This window comes from Halichoeres trimaculatus, unplaced genomic scaffold, assembly GCF_033239565.1.
Source record: "Halichoeres trimaculatus isolate MK-OKI-2021-1 unplaced genomic scaffold, fHalTri1.1 fHalTri1_scaffold_17, whole genome shotgun sequence".
NCBI lineage: Eukaryota > Metazoa > Chordata > Actinopteri > Labriformes > Labridae > Halichoeres > Halichoeres trimaculatus.
In genome coordinates this window covers 15,128,886-15,149,859 of record NW_027437195.1, presented here as the reverse complement: position 1 = coordinate 15,149,859, position 20,974 = coordinate 15,128,886, and the positions used below count along the sequence as shown (strand labels likewise).

At 39.9% G+C, this 20,974-nt stretch overlaps 1 protein-coding gene across 1 annotated transcript in view; it reads left to right on the top strand.

Moving 5' to 3' along the window:
• Window positions 1-20,974, top strand: part of eml5 (EMAP like 5) — a 46,050-nt gene that overhangs the window by 2,430 nt on the left and 22,646 nt on the right. Inside the window, exons 2-12 of the mRNA XM_074691754.1 lie at window positions 5,699-5,858; window positions 10,360-10,458; window positions 10,887-10,955; window positions 16,912-17,097; window positions 17,607-17,742; window positions 17,939-17,962; window positions 18,332-18,533; window positions 18,739-18,876; window positions 18,987-19,243; window positions 20,043-20,255; window positions 20,347-20,514. Of these exons, the coding sequence (XP_074547855.1) occupies window positions 5,699-5,858; window positions 10,360-10,458; window positions 10,887-10,955; window positions 16,912-17,097; window positions 17,607-17,742; window positions 17,939-17,962; window positions 18,332-18,533; window positions 18,739-18,876; window positions 18,987-19,243; window positions 20,043-20,255; window positions 20,347-20,514 (1,652 nt within the window). The remainder of the gene's footprint in view (window positions 1-5,698; window positions 5,859-10,359; window positions 10,459-10,886; window positions 10,956-16,911; window positions 17,098-17,606; window positions 17,743-17,938; window positions 17,963-18,331; window positions 18,534-18,738; window positions 18,877-18,986; window positions 19,244-20,042; window positions 20,256-20,346; window positions 20,515-20,974) is intronic.

The window sequence follows — 20,974 nt, the reverse complement described above, 5'->3', positions numbered from 1 at the left end:
ACACAATACACCAAAAGAACCAGGATCCTCAAATTTTTCTGCACAGCATACCTTGATGTGTTCAAACTCAAAGAACCCAAGGCTAAGGTTAAAAACCTGCAGCAGTGTTTCTGTTCCGTAAATTTGATCCCTCATTTTTTATACGCACTGAGCTGAACAATGCACACCAATACATTTAAACACAGACATGCACATCAAGAAAATATGCTGAAATACAGAGAGCTGGCCAGATCAGAGTGTGATCTGTAGGGATGGGTAGCTTTCACATTTGAAATAACAGGTGGATACCAATGCCCTGTACCTTGCAATCGGTATTAGTACAGTACCAATTTTTGGTACTTTTCTGTGTTTATGTGGTAAAAAATATCAATTTGTTTAATATAGAAACATCAATTTGTTTAATAATGAAATATATTGTTTTTTCATTTTTTAAATGATTTATTCTTCTGTATAAGCTTGCAATGCTGTGTTTATGTCCTGATCTCGTCCACTCCCTCACAGTCACAAGGATGCATTTAGGTACCTAAACATGGTACCTTTTGATTTGACATGAATCGTTACTTTTTGACAGGAATTGGTTGGTACCTTTAAAAGTACTGAATTCGGTACCCATCCCTACACGACCGTACAAGAAAGAGGAACATGTTTGTAATTTAAAATAAAAAAGGGGGGATGTGGCTTGAAGAGCTCACTGTAAAATGTTTGAAGGGATTCTGTCTTAATTTTTCTAACTTAACTGTTGGAGATTTTATGAAGATACCGTTTGAGAAAGTCAAACCCTTTCTGAACCTAAAGACCTTTTTTGAGACCTTTCTTTAACACTTTCCGAACAAGATGCATTTGATTTTCATCAGCATCAAACATTTTCAAATGTCAACCAAGCCTAACCCCTGAGCTTACCTCCCTCTCCTTATGATAGAGAGGGAGGAGTAATAGGAGGAAGTTATAAGCATGTATACAAAAATCTGGCTCACATAACTTTATTACTGACCACAGCCAGAGATACAGACTGAATACATTTGTATCCGCATTGTGGGGTAATCTTTTTCATCAGGCTCCTTATAAAATGTGTTTCCTTGTTAAAAGCAGCAGGAGGTTGCATACAGAGGAGTGTGGCAAAGAGGAGTCTTGCACCTACACCCTGGATGAGCTACTGTGAACTCACTCTGCATAATAATGAGCAAGCTAAAGTCTCTTTAAAGTGGTTATAATGTGATTAAAACAACCCACTATACTGTATGCCAGTTTGAAACAATACTGATGATGACTCAGATGCGTATGTGGGAATGTGCTTTAGGCAATTACTGATTACATCAGCCGTGAGAGCAAGAAGATGTGAATCACTCGTCCATGTTTTTACACTTTTATTCAGTCCACAAGATCTGGTGAGAAATCATCATTCCAATAACCTTTACTGCTGGTGTCTGCTTTATTAAAATGTTCAGGTATTACTACTCCCATCATCGCTGTGAGCAGATGAGATCCTCTTAGAGTAGAAGGTAGCTTGGTCTCTAAAGAGCAGAACTGTCTTGCCCCATTAGCATCCTCCAGGGCTCGGTGTAGTTGCAGAGCTTGATAGCATGATTCAGCATCCTCGTCGCTGGGATTAAAACTGTAAAGTTGAACAGACGTCTCGTTTCAGCGGTGTTATGAGTGTTTCACTCTGATGAGGTGAAGGCGGCTCTCATTAGCTTCCCTTATCCCCATTTTACCCTGACATAGAGACATAAATCATGTCAGTATCAACACAATGAGTGTAAGAGTCAATTTTACAACATTGATGACTTAATGATTTACAGGTCATGTGAACTATACGAACAGTTATGATCCTCATAAACAAGGGCAACTAGAGCTGAAATATTCCTTTTGATTTACATTAAATGAAGGAAAATAAAGTCATCAAACATAAAACAAAATCAATTTTAACAATTCAATGGTTAATTTTTACTTTTGTCAGGTTTTAAGTTTTCCACTTTCCAAACTACATATTTGGAGGTTTGAACATTTAGTATTTTTTAATTTCTGTGTTCAATATTCAATGGATTTGTTTATCTATTTTTTTTCACAGGAATAGACCAAATTTCAATCAACCAGCTCCACCTTTATTAAGCCGACATTTGATGGGCAGCTGGATTAAAAACAATCCATATGTAAAAGATATAGGTAAAATATTAACTAGACATGCACTTATTAATTGGTGCCGATTTCCTTAATTTTGGAGTCCGATGATCGGCCCATCCTTGCATCTGAAACTGATCATATAAACCTCCAGGAAGGTCTGACAGCCAGTCTTTGTTGCTTTTTGCTCTGCGACCTAAAACTCAGGACGCTTTATTGTTTGTTTAAGTTAAAGATTTTATTGTTTCACAGGTATTGTTCAATGATTTGCAATAAAATAAGATTGGAACATTGAAGGTATATGCTGTCAGTTATAAAAAATAAAAGTTGTAATTGGCCCAAATTGGTATCGGCAGGTCAGGCTTTTTGAAGATCGGTAATCGGTGATCGGTGATCAGCCAAAAAATTGTGATCGGTGCACCCGTACTATAAACAGAAACACCAAGCTGTAAAAAAGACAAAAGAAAAGCATCAAAAATGTACACAATAAAAAGGGGTGTGCTTCACTTTTTTCAATAGTTATTGACAAAAAGAAAGTAAAAAAAAAAAAAAAAAAGACAAAATTTTTAGGGATGCACGATATTATCGGCACAATATCGGTATCGGCTGATAAAAGCTTAAAAACACGTTTATCGGTATCGGCAGATATGAAAATTTCTGCCGATATGCACAGCCGATAAGGTGCTATTCAGTTAGGATTATTATTATTTTCCATCTGAAAAATAAGCTCCTTAAATAAAATGTAGCACTTCATTTATTTGCACTGCAGAGCTCTGTGTCTGTCACCAGGTTGTTACAGTAGCTCTAAAATAATCAAATGCAACTTGGTTATGTTTAAAAATGCATTGTACATTTAAAGTTCATGTGATCTAAAAAAAATATTTTTCTGTATTTCAATACTGAATGTCTTGAGTTTGAAAAAATAATACATTTCTTATTTATGGTAAAATCAAATGTTTTTTGTCTTGTTTTATGTGCGTTTCTTAAACAAATAAAACTGTCACAATAAGAGTAACATATAAATTCCAGTACAGGATAGACTTAGCTTTCTTTACAGTGAAAATAACGAACAAACTTGTGATTATCGGTATCGGTATCGGTCAAAAGGGGTTTCGATATATCGGCATATCAGATATCAGCAAAAATCCAGTATCGTGCATCCCTAAAAATTTTTTTAAAAAAATTGGATCACACCTGTACCTTGTGAAAACAGATAAAATAAGATATATCAGAAACCAAAATGACAACTACATTTTTCGGACACAGAAACAGTCTTTCAGTGAGTGTTGATTGTTATTGATGAATTTAAATACTCATAAATTCATCAGTTGTTCTTTAGCTTCTCCAGTTTACTCCTCTTTAAAGGTCTCACCATCTACAGCAATCTAAGTGAGCAAAGATATTCACTTAACAGTATTCCCTGATAAGCCACCAAACCAATTACCTCCAATCAACCAATCAATTAACTGATTAATGAGCTGAGCCATGATACTGACCAAGCACACAGAGGCACTCATTTCGTTTCGCTGAGTTTTTTCTGGACCAAAAAAAAAAAGATCTGACACTTAGCAAATGTTCAGTGGGAGGAATGTTTCCTCTCGCGTGTCATGAAAACACAATCAGCAGGTTTGTTCTTCACTTTCCCTTCGACTTCCCGACACAGCCGAGCAAAACTGTTATCTGAGGCTTACCTTCACATCAGCTTTTCTACTCAGAGCTGTAAGCAACCGGTGTGTGTGCAGGTGTTTCAGCCGACATTTGACGGGCAGCTGGATTAAAAACAGTTTGTGGAATCCTGGGAATTTTTCCCTGCTGTGGAGACCTTCAGTTGTGTGCTAATCCTCTGCTTCCTTTTAATCCATCGTAGGTAGATCAAACAAAGGAACCTACTGTGAATCAAAGTCACTGTGGGAGCCTGTCATATCAAAAGGCTTTATCATTACTCCTTCCCATATGTAGCTGTCTATACTGGTGGTTTAAAATAGCTCACATTGTGTTTGCTGAAGAAGTAAAAGCATGATAAAGATGCATCTTTTGACCACGGTCTTTTCCTGTGCTGCATCTTTGTATATTCACCGTGAGAAATCAGCTCCTCGGGCTGTTTATTCTCCTCGTATCCACATGAAAACAGGCTGTTTAATTGCTGCAGTGTTTAGCTAGTTTTGTACTACAGGACTTGGCAGATGGGAGACAGCCGCATCAAACAGCCGTAGTCCTCCTCAAACAGGAGAACTGTGGTGAAGCACTGCAGGCGAAGTCATTAGTGATGGCATTTAGCGAGCTCTTCACTTGACAGAAACATCACTGAATCTCTGAGCGCGCTCAAAACTGGCATTACATACCATGTATGTGAAAGAACAAAGAAAGTACGGATGAGGGTAAGTGTGTGCTGCATATAGATTTTCCAGAGATGTGTGTGATTAAATTAATAGTGTCATGTTTTATCAACATTTAACAAACTGCAGCTTCCTTTGTTGTGTCCATCTGTATCTCAGAATCTTCTAATCATGTTTTCACCTCCTTTAAGAGCTATTTTTAGCTGCTTTGCTCTGATTATATAATTCATAAAAACAGAGTGAGAAGTTGTGCCACTGTAGAGATTGATTCTACGAAGAAGGTGGTGGAGGAAGAGGAGGTGATGGAAAGAGAAGTAACAAGTAAGAGGAGGTTGAAGGAGGACAGAGAGCAGGGCTGTCACATGTAGCCCACCTCAGCTGTCTAAGACCCCATCTAAGCTTTGTCAGGTGGATAGTGACAGAGTGTTGTGGGTGCAGATGAGGTGTCACAAGTCAGACGGGAAGGACGAGACGGAGCACGGCAGGTTTAGGAAAGATGGAGGGCTGTCCGGCCTGCTGTCTGAAAACAAGCCAGGATTAAAAATTCTGGAGAGCAGTTGGCAAAACAAGCAGCCTGATTACAATTGAGGGAGCTCCGTCGCAGCGTGAAATATATAGGCCAGGACGAGGCAGGAGGAAGAATTGCCCAGTGAATCACTCAGGCCTGCCTGGAACGTGACCGGCGGCTGCTAAAAGGAGGGGCGGAGCAGAGCAAAGGGAGTGACAGCTCTCCACTGTTGCTCAGCTGTAGAGTGGGAATTCTCATAGGTGGGGGAGGTATGAGCGGAGCAGGATTATGTAACAGCCTTACAAACATATGCCTGGCGATGTGAGGAAACCCCAGATGAATTTGAAAAGGTGAAGGGGCAGAAAGTGGTGCAAGGGATGCTGAAAAAACATCCAAAAAGGCTGAAAAATTTCACTCACCGATTCACCGATTCAGTTTTTTCTAGTCTGGGAACACCCTGTAGGCACGCAGGAAGCCAGGCTGTGTGTATGTGTGTGTAGTTGAGCATTACTGAGTTAATTGAACCATGTCACCTCATCAAGCTGCCTCCCTGCCTCCGTATCTGAGCCCATCACAGACTTAACATGCTCATCTCATCCCAGTGGTTTCTGCTGGGAGGGTGAATCCCTCGTCTGCTCCCGGCACACACATACAAACACGCAGATAAGCACGCAAAATAGCCATGTTAACCAGATGTTTTCTCTCCCTCTCTCTGTCTCTCTTTCTTCCTACACAGCTTGGCTCTGCACCCTGAGCGTGTGTTGGTGGCCACGGGACAGGTGGGGAAGGAGCCTTACATCTGTGTTTGGGACTCGTACACCGTGCAGACTGTGTCCATCCTCAAAGATGTGCACACACATGGAGTCGCCTGCCTGGCTTTTGACCTTGAGGGGCAGGTACTGTTGTCACACAACACTGATGATGTTTAAATGATGAGAATCAATCTGAGAATATTGGTTGTAGCTTTTTAGAAAAGAGTCCAGACAGATCTAGAAGTGTCACCAGAAACACTTCTCTGGAGGAGCTGGGCAGCTGCATCCAGACCTGCTCTACTTGGTATATTTTCTTGTAAAATAGTCAACTGCAGTACGCGACAGGTAGGGCTGCAGCTATCGAATATCTTAGTATTTGAGTATTCTACTGGAAATCCCATCGATTAATCGAGTAATCGGATAAAATACATTTTTGTATAGTTAAAGAGCAGTTTTTTTCCAATTGAAAATTTTTCTCTTTAAGAAATTGAATTTTCTGATACAGCATGTCAGTAAGAGCACTTGCTTTGGTAGCTCCAAAATTTGTAAACACACTTTGACACATTTTTTGTACATCTCATCAAATGTTGCGGACCCAAATGGCACCCGTTTCGTAGAATGACCCATTAGTCTGCAAACTCCAGAAAAGAAACTAGATTTGTTGCTAGTTGCTATTTTGGATAAGAGGTAGCTTGAGGAGTCTGAAAACTCTCTTAAAGGGATAGTTCAGTTTTTTTGAAGTGGGGCTGTATGAGCTCTGTGTGACCACTAAGGACATTAGATACAGTAGAAAGGTGTCTCCTCTCCCTCAGTAAGACATACCTGTATGCTCTGGTTCATACAGGTATCCTTTTGGTTCCAAAGTGAATGGAACTTCGTCATCGCTGTCATAGTCACTCATTTTGAATTTCCTACGCTGCCTCACAATCCTTAGAGCACAAACAAAAGAATTACGATACTTGATCAAACTTACACAAGGCTAAAGCCAGCGCTCGAAGCATAGCTAGTTTACATTCCCTACAGCTGAGAGGAGGAGGGGGGATGGAGCGCACTAGCGCTGCGCGGAAGGATAAATGACCAGTTAGTTAGGTCCGGATAAATGTTTATATTTCCGAAGACTTAATGCACTTAAAAAATATTTTATGTATCGTACTCTTAAACTGTGGTATTACTTTTTGATTTTAGTTCTTGTAGGCAGAGAAAATAGCCTTTGAATCTGGTACCGTCTTTCCCTGTTAGCGTGATTTCCTCGTCACCATCGATTACAGTCTGTGTCTTACTGAGGGAGAGGAGACAACTTTCTACTGTATCTAATGTCCTTAGTGGTCACATAGAGCTCATACAACCCCACTTCAAAAAAACTGAACTATCCCTTTAATATGGCCTCAGCTCTATTTGAAATACCACTCTTTGATCTTTTTTGAAATTAAACGATTCCTCGAGGCGGAGAAAATTACTCGAGTATTTTTTGAAATCGAGTACCTCGAATCATTTGAGGAATCGTTTCAGCTCTAGCGACAGGGTTAAACTGAACCTGGCTAAGATAGGGTTTGAGTTAGCTCCGTGTGACTGTGCAACAGAGAGACATTAGAGACAGCTAGGTTGTTCAGGTACCTTGCTCTTAGTGTGTTTTTCATGTTATCTGTCCAGCCATCTCTCCACAGACTTGCCACCAGTTAATATTTACACACTGCAGCCTCCACCTAATGTTGATTTAGACTATAAAAATCAATACTGTGCGAAACCACCACTAGCTTTTTATCTTTGCACGCCTCTCTCTTCCTCCCAAAGGAGGTCTTAGAGTGGAGTCATACCTCCTGTATTTTGCAGTAAGAGACAGGGAGATGACCCCGTGCTATTCTCCTGCTCGAGTAGAGAGCCAGGGATTTAGATGGACTGTGACAGAGTTTTAAGCTCATCGGCTTCTTAGTTTAGCGGCTCTGTTTACTCTTTAGCTCTCCTGGATCAGAGGAAGTCGGGGCTCAGCTCTGTTGTCCAGAGGATTCCCCTGTGTGAATACCCCGTCCTTATATTAAGACAAGATTAAAAAATACTGTGATGTTTGGGAAATCTCAGTTGGGCTGTCTGGCACACAGATGATGACTCAGGGTGTTTGTTTTTCTTTGTTGTTGTCTGGCTAAGTCAGGATGAAGTAACATTTCATATGGTTGCTCATATCTTCATCAAAAACTTATCTCTTCACTTGATTTCACAGAATATACCCACATCAAGCTTGCATCACCTCTCGGGAATAATTAGTATAAAGTGCACTTTCATTTTGACACCTCAGCTATCACATTTAATTAACGCCAACTTTTCTCTCAGTGGTATAAATTAGCATTTATAATGAAAATGCTTAGCGAGAGTCTCCAGCCAGGCTAGCAGCTCTTTACAGATGAACTGGCAGGTAGTTATTGGAGCTGAATGCTGATTTGAGCATGCTGAGAGTTTGCAGTGAGGATAAAGTTATGCAAGACATGTTTAGCATGTTAGTGTGCTAAGATACCATTAGCCATATACCATTATCACCTAAGCCATATTTCAAAGTTTTCAGGAAAAAACAAACAATTTTTATGTTTATTTATTATTTTTCACAAGTATCTCTAGTATTATATTTATATTAACGAAAGCTTACACATTTTATTTGAATTTCTTTGAATTAGGCAATGCTGCTATAAGGCTAACGGTATGCAAATTATTACTAAACTTTAATTCAAGTTTCTAAAAATATGCCGGTATGTGGTTGTTAATTAGAGTATTTTCTTCAACCTTTAACCTGATCATGATGCTGAAGGGGAGGTTGATTAATAACCAGAATTTTAAAACTTAATCTCTAGCGTAGGGATGCACCGATCCAACTTTTGTGGTCCCAATATCAATACTGTTACCTGGGCTTTGGTATCGACCGACACCGATACCGATCCGATACCAGTGTTAATTACAACCTGCATGCCCTACTGTGGGATAAGACTGGTCATGTTTTGGGTAAAAGGTAGAGCCCGACTGATATGAGATTTTTGGGGCGATGCCGATACCGATACTGGGGGCAAAAAGAAGCCGATATCCGACTTGTATATCGACTGATATATAATAAATTCATTGATATACACAGGATAAATACTGTATATAAACACAAATTATTACTAGCTATTGAAAAGCTCCATCGTCCATTTAATGCATGGGACTAAAGTAGATTTTAAGTAACAATGTAGCTGCTTTCAAAACATGCAATACATACATTTATACATTTTCAAAAACTATTTCAACCAAAACAATAACTTGTGAATTTATAAGCCCAGGTTAATCCTGCATGGCATTATGAAGTAAGATGCTGTGTTGTAGCCTTATATTAATTAACACACAGGAGCAGGAGAGACAGAATCTCTGCGTAGCAAAATTTTTTATAATCGTTTACATTTTGGCCGATGTTGATTAATCATTGACAGGCTATAATCGGCCTGATTAATCTGCCCGCCTGATTAATCGGTCGGGCTCTAGTAAAAGGCAAAAAATGAGTATTTGGAATTACCAAAGTTAATATTTATTCAAACTATGGAGTATTTTATTATTATTTATTTAATATATTATTATTATTATATATATTATTATTTATATTATTTATCATATTATTATTATTTGCAATTTCGTTGCACTGGTTGCAATGACAAATAAAGTTCCATTCTATTCTATTCTATTCTATTCTATTCTATTCTATTCTATTCTATTCTGTTTTATTCTATTCTATTTAAATGTTTACCAGCAAAAAAAATCTTCAGAATGTAAAAAAGTTATTTTCTAATGTAAACTTTTATACCCTTTAGACTGGTAATGCAGCAAAAAACAAAGCAAGTGCATCAGAGGCAACACTTCAAATCAAGTAGCAAAGAGCTCTGGTAAAGAAAACAAAAAGGCATAGAGCTGTTTGCCTGAAGGAGCCCCGATACACCAATAACCGACACCACTGATTGGTATCGGTGCATCCCTACTTTAGAGGAAGAGGAGTGTGTGCAGCTTTTTTTGTGGCCAGTTGTCAGAAAAGACTTCATGATTCATCAGTTGCTCTTCCACAGTCCACAAATTAAGAGATCTTTAAGTCAGGATTTTCATAGACTGACAAACCAACATCCCAGGAGCCTACTGTTGGTTCCTCCTCTTGAGTTTTTATAGTATGTCTGCCCTTTTTAACCCACTCGTCCACATGCTTTCACTTGGTTTCATCACGTGAACCCTCTGTGCCCATCATTAAAATACAGACTCCTCTGATCCAGCTTTAAACAGTGGGAATGTCTCACAGCAGACTTTTATTTGTAGCCTAACATTGATTCAGCTGTGGATCAAAGAGGACATCCTCCAACATAAAGCAAGCTGCAGTGGTGAAGGATTTCCATACGAGCTGCTTCTTCCTCTTCTGCTCCACTGCTGCTGCTGCTGCCTACTCACTCAGTCTGCTATAGGAGGCACCTCAAGCCAAAGCGCTCAAACATGCTCACTGGAAGAGCCAGGAGCCCAACAACTGCTCTCATTAGCCCTTTCAGTGTAGCCGTCCATGCTACAGTGGAGGTGGTTACATTTCTGTCACAGTGATCAGTGCAGCCTGGTGTGATCAGACTGAGATGTTGTTTCCTTTTCTTTGCTCTCTTCACAGTGTCTGGTGTCCGTGGGCTTGGACTCTAAAAACACAATCTGTGTGTGGGACTGGAGGAGAGGGAAGGTTCTGGCAGCTGCTCCCGGTCATACAGACAGGGTGAACATTTCTTCTTCCTTCTCCTGTCTTCTTCATAAGCTCGGTATCGACCGGCTCAATTAGCCATAAAGGCAGGATGGAGCGCAGGGCCCTGAGGGGACGTAAACAAGTTAGGCTTGATTGATTGTGAGCTTCTCAGAAACCGTCTGAGACACGGCACAGCTAATGAAAAGGAATTTTAAAAAGATGAAATACAGGCAGCTGTTGTTTTATAATTTCAGCCCACACATGTTATCACACAGTCAGTAGAAACACATAGATGCACACTTTTCTCTTTCCTTTTCTTTTGTTGGTTTTATATTTTAGTTGTTCAGTAGGTCCAGACTTTGAACTAAGATTAATAAAATGAACCCATTCAGATTAACAGTGATAGATTAAAAAACATATTGTTGAGGTGACAGTATTTATTTTGTGTTTTCTCCCCACAGATATTTGACATATCATGGGATTTGTACCAGCCGAGCAAGCTTGTAAGCTGTGGTGTCAAACATATCAAGGTAAAGCCACTTCTTGGTCATTTCTCCTCCTCAGATTACAGCGGGCTACAGGGCTCTAGTCGCCTCATTTGAATAATATCTGAGAACAGATTATAATTTTTGTGGAAGTTCTCAGAATCCCTCGGCTCTCTGCCCCTTTCCTTCCTGCCTTCTCTGCTTTATCACCATGACCATATCAAAGTCTTAAAATAGATGTATGCAAATTCACTTTATTCCAGAGTTCATGGTTATTAGGCACTTTACATAAGTAGGACAGGCAATGACTCACAGTCTCTTCCTTCAAAATTTGTATGAATCCGCTCTGCAGAGAGGAGAAATGTTTTCTTTCTTTGGGAACCATGACTTGGCTGCTCAGCCCCCATTTCAGCTCCCCTCAGTTAGCTATTAAAAGACCCTCTACTGTACAAACCACAGCTGTGCATGCTTCGCTTTTCAGGCCTATCTCTGTCACTTCTTTTTCACAGAAGAGTGGTGCTCATACATCTTTGATGAGTTCATGCCGGCTGTATTTGCCAAGCCCTCCTTTGGGATGTGTAGTAGTGTTGCTTGAGCTGCATGACCATTATGAAACAACAAGGAGTGTAGTGTCACATGAAGCTAATTTCCAAAACATTGGGAAGGGAGTGGATCTCTCTCAGATAAGAAACAGGCCTTACAACCAAGGTTGTAATAGTTAACTAAAACGAAACTAAAAATGAAAACTAAAATTTAAAATACATTGCAGTTAACTCAAACTAATAAAAACTAGAAAAGAAAGCAAAAACGATAAGTAAACTAAAACTGTATCTTGTGTTCACAAAACTAACTGAAACAAACTAAAATTATGGAGAAAATGCCCTTAGTTATAGTTTCTGACAACATTAATAGCCTTTAGGATTTAAATTAATCTGACACATTTTCCCAACCAATTTTACCACAGTTTTCGGCAGTTGTCAGTGCCGCACATGTAGGGACGAGCTTGTTTACTGCACTGACTGGCTGTGCGCTGTGCTGCGACCAAACGTAGTGGAGCAATGAATTAGAGCATCTGTAATAGTTTCATTGTTACAGAGTCCAAGTTTTTATTTATTGAAGCTCATATTATATTGTTTTTTATAATTTATGTTAATATTTTTATGTGATTTATGTCAACATTATTTTATATCATTTATGCTTATATTTTTTATACTAAGTTTATATTATTTTCATGTGTTTAATGCAGCAGCCAACATTTCAGCTTTAACTGAGCAGTGAGCACTATGTTGAACTTGAAAATAAACAGTATGACAAAATATTTACTCTGACCTTTTTGAATCCTGCAGCTGGTTAATAAGGTATGAAAAAACTAAAACTAAACTAAAAATAAACTAAAACTAAACTAAAACTAAGCCTTGTTGCAAAAATCAAAACTAAATAAAAACTAGAATGCCCACTCTAAAACTGATTAAAACTAAACTGTAATGGAAAATAAAATGTCAAAACTCACTAAAACTAAACTATAATGACAAATCCAAAACTATTATAACCTTGCTTGCAACACTCTTTCAGGCGCTCTTTAATGGGTTTGGTGCAAGCAGGAGGTTTAGTGTACTGTACGCTTTCCTTATTGGTGTTACAACTCACTGATGACTCCTCATGTCAATCCAGCTTGACCTGCTGCCTCTCGTAGTAATTCCCCCTTGAACTCTTCTTCCACCACCGTGGCACAGAAATCCCAACCACACCACCTCACTCAACCCCCCTCCACCGCCAGTCCCTGCTGAGTCTTCCCCCTCCTCCTACTCCTCTGCTCCTCATTCCCTCCCTTCTGGTTTCCTGATGCCAAGGCAATCCAGCAATTGTCCCACATAATTCCCCTGCCTTCACCCTGTGGACCATGTGACATCTGCTCCCTGGCCCTGCACTCGCTCAGCGATTATAGCACTCAGAGCATCCAGGAGATTTAGTCCCCGGTAATCCACTCACTAGCAGGCTGAGGAAAACACAACCTCTATGACGAGGACTGAGGCTGCTGGCAGCAGACTCCTTCTCACGCAACTTCTCCCAGCTAATTATACAATCATATTTGAGTTTGATTAGATCAGGGAAGCTCACATACACACACGGCAGAGAGGCAGCATTTTCATCTTCAACCTACATTGATTCTTTTTCACTTAAAACCTAAAGAGCCAAAATCAGCGAGTTAAATGAGATATTAAAATATTGAGAAAGAAGAAGGATTCTTTGAAAATGAACCATTTCTTTCTGATCCCTGTGCTGTTTGTAATCACACTGCTGGTTTTAGCTTTGTGCTGAGATTATTTTTTCTCTATAATGATATATTATATATACATATTTAACTACACTTCCCTTGACTCAGTGTAGATGCATCACTTAGTGTTATTACTGACACAAAATCCTTTGCTCACCAATACTTCCTCTTTGATTTGGTGGGTTGGACATCATGAGTGTTTTTATGTCTTTATTACCTCCACCAAGGAGGTTGTGTTTCTGGGAGAGTTTGTCTGTTTGTCTGTGAACAATATAACTCAAAAACTAAAAAACAGATCTTGATGAAATTTTCAGACAATGTTCAAAATGGGATAAGAAAGAAGTGATTACATTTTGGAGGTGATCTGGATCACCGTCTGGATCCAGGAGTTTTTTTAAAGGATTCTTTATCATTGTGAGATAGGGCTGTTTTCACCATATGTGTATATGACTCCACCATAAATGGTCAGATTGCTTTGCAAAACAATACAAGACAAGGTCACCATAATTTCTGACAGGTTTAAAAGTACGATCCAGATCCTGGAAATATTCTGGATACTTTGATCTGGAATATGAAATATGAACTGGGTCGTCATAATTTTCAACACTGTCAGGAAACAAATTATCATACAAACCTGTTACTAACACCAAATTGTAGCAGACAGTCTGCTGAAAGGGAGTATAACATTAAAGTAGGACTAAAGTGTTGGTGACAATCACAATATGCTTAATGGAGGTCTGCGCTCTCTGAGTGATTTTCTAGTTAATAAAGTGATGCAGTCTGACCTCTGCACCCTTTGTGTACGCCAGCTTGACAAGGTGGCCAGTTATGATCTTATATTTCATGGCTTTCTCTCTAGCTCAGTTTGAAAAATAAATAAATAAATAAATAAATGAATAGAGAAAGTAAGAAAGAAAGAAAGAAAGAAAGAAAGAAAGAAAGAAAGAAAGAAAGAAAGAAAGAAAGAAAGGAAAAAAGAAAGAAAGAAACAAAGAAAGAAAAAAGGAAAGAAAGAAAGTAAGACAGAAAGAAAGAAACAAAGAAAGACAGAAAGAAAGAAAGAAAGAAAGAAAAAGACAGAAAGAAAGAAAGAAAGAAAGAAAGAAAGAAATGAAAAAGGAAAGAAAGAAGGAAAGAAAGAATGAAAGAAAAAAGAAAGAAAGAAAGAAAGAAAGAAAGAAAGAAAGAAAGAAAGAAAGAAAGAAAGAAAGAAAGAAGGAAAGAAAGAAAAAAGAAAGAAAGAAGAGAGAAAGAAAGAAAGAAAGAAAGAAAGAAAGAAAGAAAGAAAGAAAGAAAGAAAGAAAGAAAAAAGGAAAAAAGAAAGAAGGAAAGAAAGAAGGAAAGAAAGGAAAAAAGAGAAAAAAGGAAGAAAGAAAGAAAGAAAGAAAGAAAGAAAGAAAGAAAAAAAGAAGGAAAGAAAGAAGGAAAGAAAGGAAGAAAGAGAAAGAAAGAAAGAAAGAAAGAAAGAAAGAAAGAAAGAAAGAAAGAAAGAAAGAAAGAAAGAAAGAAAGAAAGAAAAAAAGAAGGAAAGAAAGAAGGAAAGAAAGGAAGAAAGAGAAAGAAAGAAAGAAAAAAAGAAGGAAAGAAAGAAGGAAAGAAAGGAAGAAAGAGAAAGAAAGAAAGAAAGAAAGAAAGAAAGAAAGAAAGAAAGAGTTAACTAACTAACAAAGAAAATGAACAAATCTTCTGCAAGCTGTGAATTTCTTTGATTAAATCCATCCAGGTTGCAGGAATCAAAATTAACTCAGTCAATACTCAGCCTTGTAGCTCGTGGCCTGGCTTCCCTTTGTAGATTACATAAAATCTGTTTCATAACCAGTGAAAGATGCTTCTTGTTGATTTTAAACCAAAGTCTTTAAGCTCTTGTTCATCGATGAAACACAGTGAACAGCTGATACAAGCCCTTGCATTTTCATTGTCACAAATAACCAGGGTGCATTTTGGTAGTGAATTTCAGGATGATGAAGGTTTCTGGGCTTTCAGTGTAGAAACTGGTTAGAAATTACTTTTTTTATTTAACATTTTGCATTGTTATTGACTTTGAACCCTCTGGTATGGTCCTTGAAGGCTGTTACTGGTGCGGGTGACCTCAAACATACGTATACAACACCAAGGATTGGTTCAAAATGTGTCTCTGGATGAAGGACGACAGCTTTGAGACAATCCGCCTCCAGCATCACTGACGGCCAGTGGTGCAGTTTTGTGAGCTGCCAAAGAGTTGACCTCTGTTAGCCTACCGTTTAGCGTTCAGGGTCAGTGGTGTCTGAGGGCGTGACTGTAACGTGGAGTTGGAACAGTTGAGTAGCTGTGCTCTCTGTGAAAGGGGGAGGTAACTGAGCAAATGAGATACTGCTAATCTGTGTTTAAGAAGAGCAGCTTCCTCTTTGCTTGTCATAACTCTGAATGTTTGAAATTTGAATGTGTTATCCAAAAAAAGCAGCTCTTTAAACCAGATCCTGATTCATTTCAGATGTGTTCCACCACATTTTCACCTTTTCCACTGTTTTCCCCTCCTCTCCCTCTTCGCCTCTTCTCCCATGCCCCTGGCCTCTTCATAAACCCTTCCAGCATCTCGGCTCTTCTCAGTAATTCAACAGCAAAGGGATTAGTCGGCGCCCGGGTCTCGCTGCCTTATCAGTTGCGGGCAGGGAGGGCTGTGCAGTCACGCCGCATCTATCCCCTCTGCCTCCACAACAGCCCGGGCCACAAAGCCCCTCTCCTACCCTTTTCTCTTACACATATCCAACACTTGACACACTTAAACCAGCATACACTCCTTCCCAGATTACTCACACACCTATGATCTTTTCCTACACGGCCCTCAGCCTCAACCCTGTGCATGGAAGCTCACGCACATGCAGATTCTCCCTCTGAGCTGAGGATTTGAAGACCTGTGGTGTTGAGGTGTGTGTAGGGCTGTATCTGAAGGCTGTGATGCCTGTGTCTGATAATCGATCGCTCCTGTTAGCACACAGCAGCCCTATCAGTCAGGAGGATGGTTGTTAGTGAGGGTGTGACAGAAGCGCATTGGTGAGTCCATCCATCAAACATCCATAGGAAAGTTCTTGTTTAGTCATGGCGTCAGCATCGACCCACGTTTCCTGTTAGCTCTGAACAGATTCAAATGAACACCTATGATAGATTTTAATAACACAAGTAAATCCTGCTACAGATTAAAGGCACTCAGTCTGTTATTTCCTGGCTGCTTGTAGGTGATGAGTGTGTCTGTGTTTTATGTGCCGACGGCTGTGTCTCAGCGTTCGAGACGCCCTCCCTGTGCTCTCCCCCTGTGATCTCATCTCCATGCAGACAGAGCATCTCTTTTCGCCCTCTTCTCCACCGTTTGATGGATTTAGCCCTCAGACGGGGCCGTGCCAGTGCATCCCAATGACCTTGTTCATAAATAATGAGCCCCAGTGTGTGTGCGTACGTGTGTGTCTGTCTGTGCATGCTGATCAGGTGGTTAAAGCACTGACCCCCAGCAAGAGTCCCCCGTATCACATGAAGAGGAGGGGAGAACGTTTGGATTTGACTTTGCTCTCCCCCAAGGTCTCTCTGTGTGTTAACGACATGTTGCTCTCAAAACTTAAATAACGTGATGTTTTTCATGCTGTTGTATCCAAATGTTCAATAATTGTCCATTTGCTCTTTCAGGACAGGATTACATTAGGGATTAGCCACCGTGCTTTTTTTTTTTTTTTTATCTCTCTCTGTTTGTGTTTGCAGTTTTGGAGCTTATGCGGTAATGCTCTCACACCCAAACGTGGAGTTTTTGGCAAAACTGGGGATCTACAAACCATCCTCTGCCTTGCCTGCGCCAAGGACGAGGTCACATATTCAGGTGCCTTGAATGGTGACATCTATGTGTGGAAGGGGATCAACCTGGTGAGGACAGTGCAGGGAGCTCATGGGGTGAGTTTTTTCTAGGCTTGCATGTCCCAGGCTGATTCTGCATACTTACTGTGTTTCATTATATTAAAACATCCCAGTAAAAGCATCCAGTAAACTTAGCATAGCCGGAGCCATGCATTCAGTAGAAAAGGATCAGCCTCCTACTCCACAGGATTAAATGATATCTATTGGATCAACAGCTGGGTGAGGGGATGGGTGGGTGGGGGAGGGGATAATAAATACAGTGCCTGTTCATTCCTGCTTTTTGTCCCACCAAATGTCTCACTGAGGGTTTAGGTAGCTCACTGTGTACACAGCATGACAAATGAAGTCATTAGCTGAGCTTTTCAGTGACAGAGAGGCTGAAAAATGACACGCACGCCTTTTCTTTCTCTGTTATCTTGAGACACAGTTTTCTTTATATTTCTGAATGTGATTTTTAATGAATGCTGGGTTAGCAGCGCTGTATACAGCTGGTGTTGGCTGATTTGTCGAGCACCTCCTCACTGACGGGCTGTCATTTCTTCCAGTCAGGGATTTTCAGTATGAATGTCTGTGAAGAGGGCTTCGCCACAGGGGGCAGAGACGGCTGCGTCCGGCTGTGGGATCTCAACTTCAAACCAATTACTGTCATCGATCTCAGGGAAACAGACCAAGGATATAAAGGTGAATTTAAACCGCCTCTTTTCTACTTTTAACTGAGTACAGAAAGGTCACAGAACTAATCCTGGTCTGCTGAGTCACTGACAGAATTGTATAAACGTCCTAAAATACCTTTTTTTTTTTTTACCAATTCTTTGGACTAATGTTATCTTTCTTTTCTATTTCCTCATCTTTTATATTTAAATCTTGGACCTAACAGTAGCTAGAGGTGAAAATAGCCGAGGTGGGTAAAATCATAGCAGGCAGAGTCAGAAAATTTGTCATTCTGTTTGTTTTAGTCCCCATATTGTTCTGTAGTTCCTCTTGTTGTTAGTAATTCCAAGGTCTGTTGCAGTATACAGATGTTTTGTGTACATATGTATACAGCACATGCTTCTCTGGCTGTAATAGAAACAGAATTAACCACAGATTGGCTGTCATTGTTTTACAACAAAAATCCATCCTATGCTGCCTGCAGTTGGCTATTTACACCTCCTGTCTTTATCAACCCTGTCTCGTCTCTTTAACTGTCTGTCTGCTTCCACGTTAGCATGCCTTTTCTGTCTCTTTTTGTTTTAAACTGATTTTTAAGTCTTTTGTCTTCTGTTGGTAGGGTTGTCTGTGCGCAGCGTGTGCTGGAGAGGAGATCACATCCTGGTGGGCACACAGGACAGTGAGATCTTTGAGGTGGTGGTCCATGACCGCAACAAGCCCTTCCTGATCATGCAGGGTCACTGCGAGGGCGAGCTGTGGGCTCTAGCCGTTCACCCTACCAAACCGCTCGCCATGACAGGAAGTGATGATCGCTCAGTCAGGTAAATTGCAATATTAACCCCATGAGAATTTTTATGTTGAGAAATTTTTGAGGGGAAGACATGTAGTGATGTAGTCATAACTCTGTGTGGAGGCATAAAACAAATAGATAACAGTTCAGTCACTACAAATATTATTGCCCTGGTTGTTTTACTTTGAGTAATTACTGCTTGCTCTTTTCATTCGTCTGCCCTCCTCTGTCTGAAGGATCTGGAGCCTCATAGATCACGCACTGATAGCTCGGTGTAATATGGAGGAGCCAATCCGCTGTGCGGCTGTGAGCACTGATGGAATTCACCTGGCGCTGGGAATGAAGGATGGCTCCTTCACCGTCCTCCGAGTCAGGTGGGTACACAATCCAAAAGATAAATGGGAAATTTTGGTGCTCTGCGAATTCAACCTTTTGTGTCCATTTAAGCCTCTCACACAAGCCACATTTCTCTGCTGTCCTCCAGAGATATGACAGAGGTTGTGCACATCAAGGACAGGAAGGAGGCCATCCATGAGCTGAAATATTCTCCCGATGGCGCCCACTTGGCTGTTGGCTCTAATGATAATTCAGTGGACATCTACGGTGTGGTGCAGAGATACAAAAAAGTGGGCGAGTGTATCGGTTCTAACAGCTTCATCACACATATGGACTGGTCAACAGACAGCAAGTACCTACAGACCAACGACGGCAGCGGCAGGAGGCTTTTCTACAGGATGCCAAGTAAGACTTTGTACCCACCAAGGTTAAAATAGTTTTGGATTTGTTGTTGTAGTTTAGTTTTAGTTAGTATTGACTTTGTTTTTCTTATTATAGCTTAGTATCGGTTAGTTTTGACATTTTTTTCCATTACAGTTTAGTTTTAATTAGTTTTAGAGCCGGAATTCTAGTTTTTATTTAGTTTTTATTTTTGCAACAAGGCTTAGTTTTAGTTTAGTTTTAGTTTTAGTTTTAGTTTCAGTTTAGTTTTAGTTTTTTCATACCTTATTAACCAGGTGAGGGATTCAAAAAGGTCAGAGTAAATATTTTGTAATACTGTTTATTTTCAAGTCCAACATAGTGCTCACTGCTCAGTCAATGCTGATACTGAACTGTTGGCTGCTGCCTTAAACACAAGAAAATAATATAAACTTAATATAAAAACTAAAGTCAGACTCACATGAAATTAAACTATTACAGATGCTCTGATTAATTGCTCCACTACCATTCGTCATAGCACAGAGCACAGCCAGTCAGTGCAGTAAACAAGCACGTTCCAGTACGTCACTAGGATGGTGCCGTACGGCACTGACAACTGCCGAAAACTGTCGTAAAATTGGTTGGGAAAATGTGTCGGATTAATTTAAATCCTAATGGCTATTAATATTGTCAAAAATGATATCTAAGGACATTTTGTCTATAATTTTGGTTAGTTTCAGTTTCTTTAAGAAATACTTGACTGAAATTACAAAAGACTTTTCTTTTGACGTAACATTGTTTCAGAGCTACTGTGTAAGATTCAGTGTTTGTGTCTTTTGTTGAGGTGGGAAGGAGGTGACCAACAGGGAGGAGCTGAAGCTGGTGCAGTGGGCTTCCTGGACGTGTGTGTTGGGTCCAGAGGTGAATGGAGTATGGCCAAAGTACTCAGATATCAATGATATCAACTCTGTGGACGCCAATTTCAACAATCAAGTCTTAGTAACGGCAGATGACTATGGATTAGTTAAACTTTTGAGATATCCTTGTGTAAAAAAAGGTAAAGACAGTTTAATTTGTCCAACAGTGACGTATGGAGTTTCTGACATGATCATGTGCTGGGTTACTGATATGTGTTCTCTTAATTTCAGGTGCAAAATTTAAAAAGTATTTAGGTCATTCAGCCCACATAACCAACGTCAGATGGTCTCACGATTACCAGTGGGTTATAAGTATTGGTGGTGCTGACCACTCAGTGTTCCAGTGGAAGTTTGTTCCTGAAAGAAAGTCCAAAGAAGCCATTCATATAGCCCCACAAGGTAAGACCTGCCACAGTCCTGTCTGTAACAAAGCAAGGTGTTACATTAGGCCCTCTTATTACCCTAATAAAGCACAAACAGTGTTACATTTCATCGCTCGCTCGCGTCACAAAATCCTCAACTTCTGCCAATATAACGCCATCAAATTAAGTGGAGTGGAAAGTCCTGATGGGAATTTCAATGTATACTCAATCTTCCACTCAAATATTGCAAAACAAAGTGTCAAGCAAATTCCACTGAATAAAAAAGAATAGTATTTGCTTTCCTACTGTGGACTTGCTGATGATACCACTTTCATCAGTATTAAATATGGATGCGTAGCCAGCGGCTGCTTAGCTCAGCTTTTCTGTTAGAGGAAGAGGAAAATACGAGCCTTGCTCACCTCAAAGTTAAAACGTGCTCACATCTGCTGCTAAACCTAAATCATCAACATGGTTTTTACACAACTGGAAACTGAACA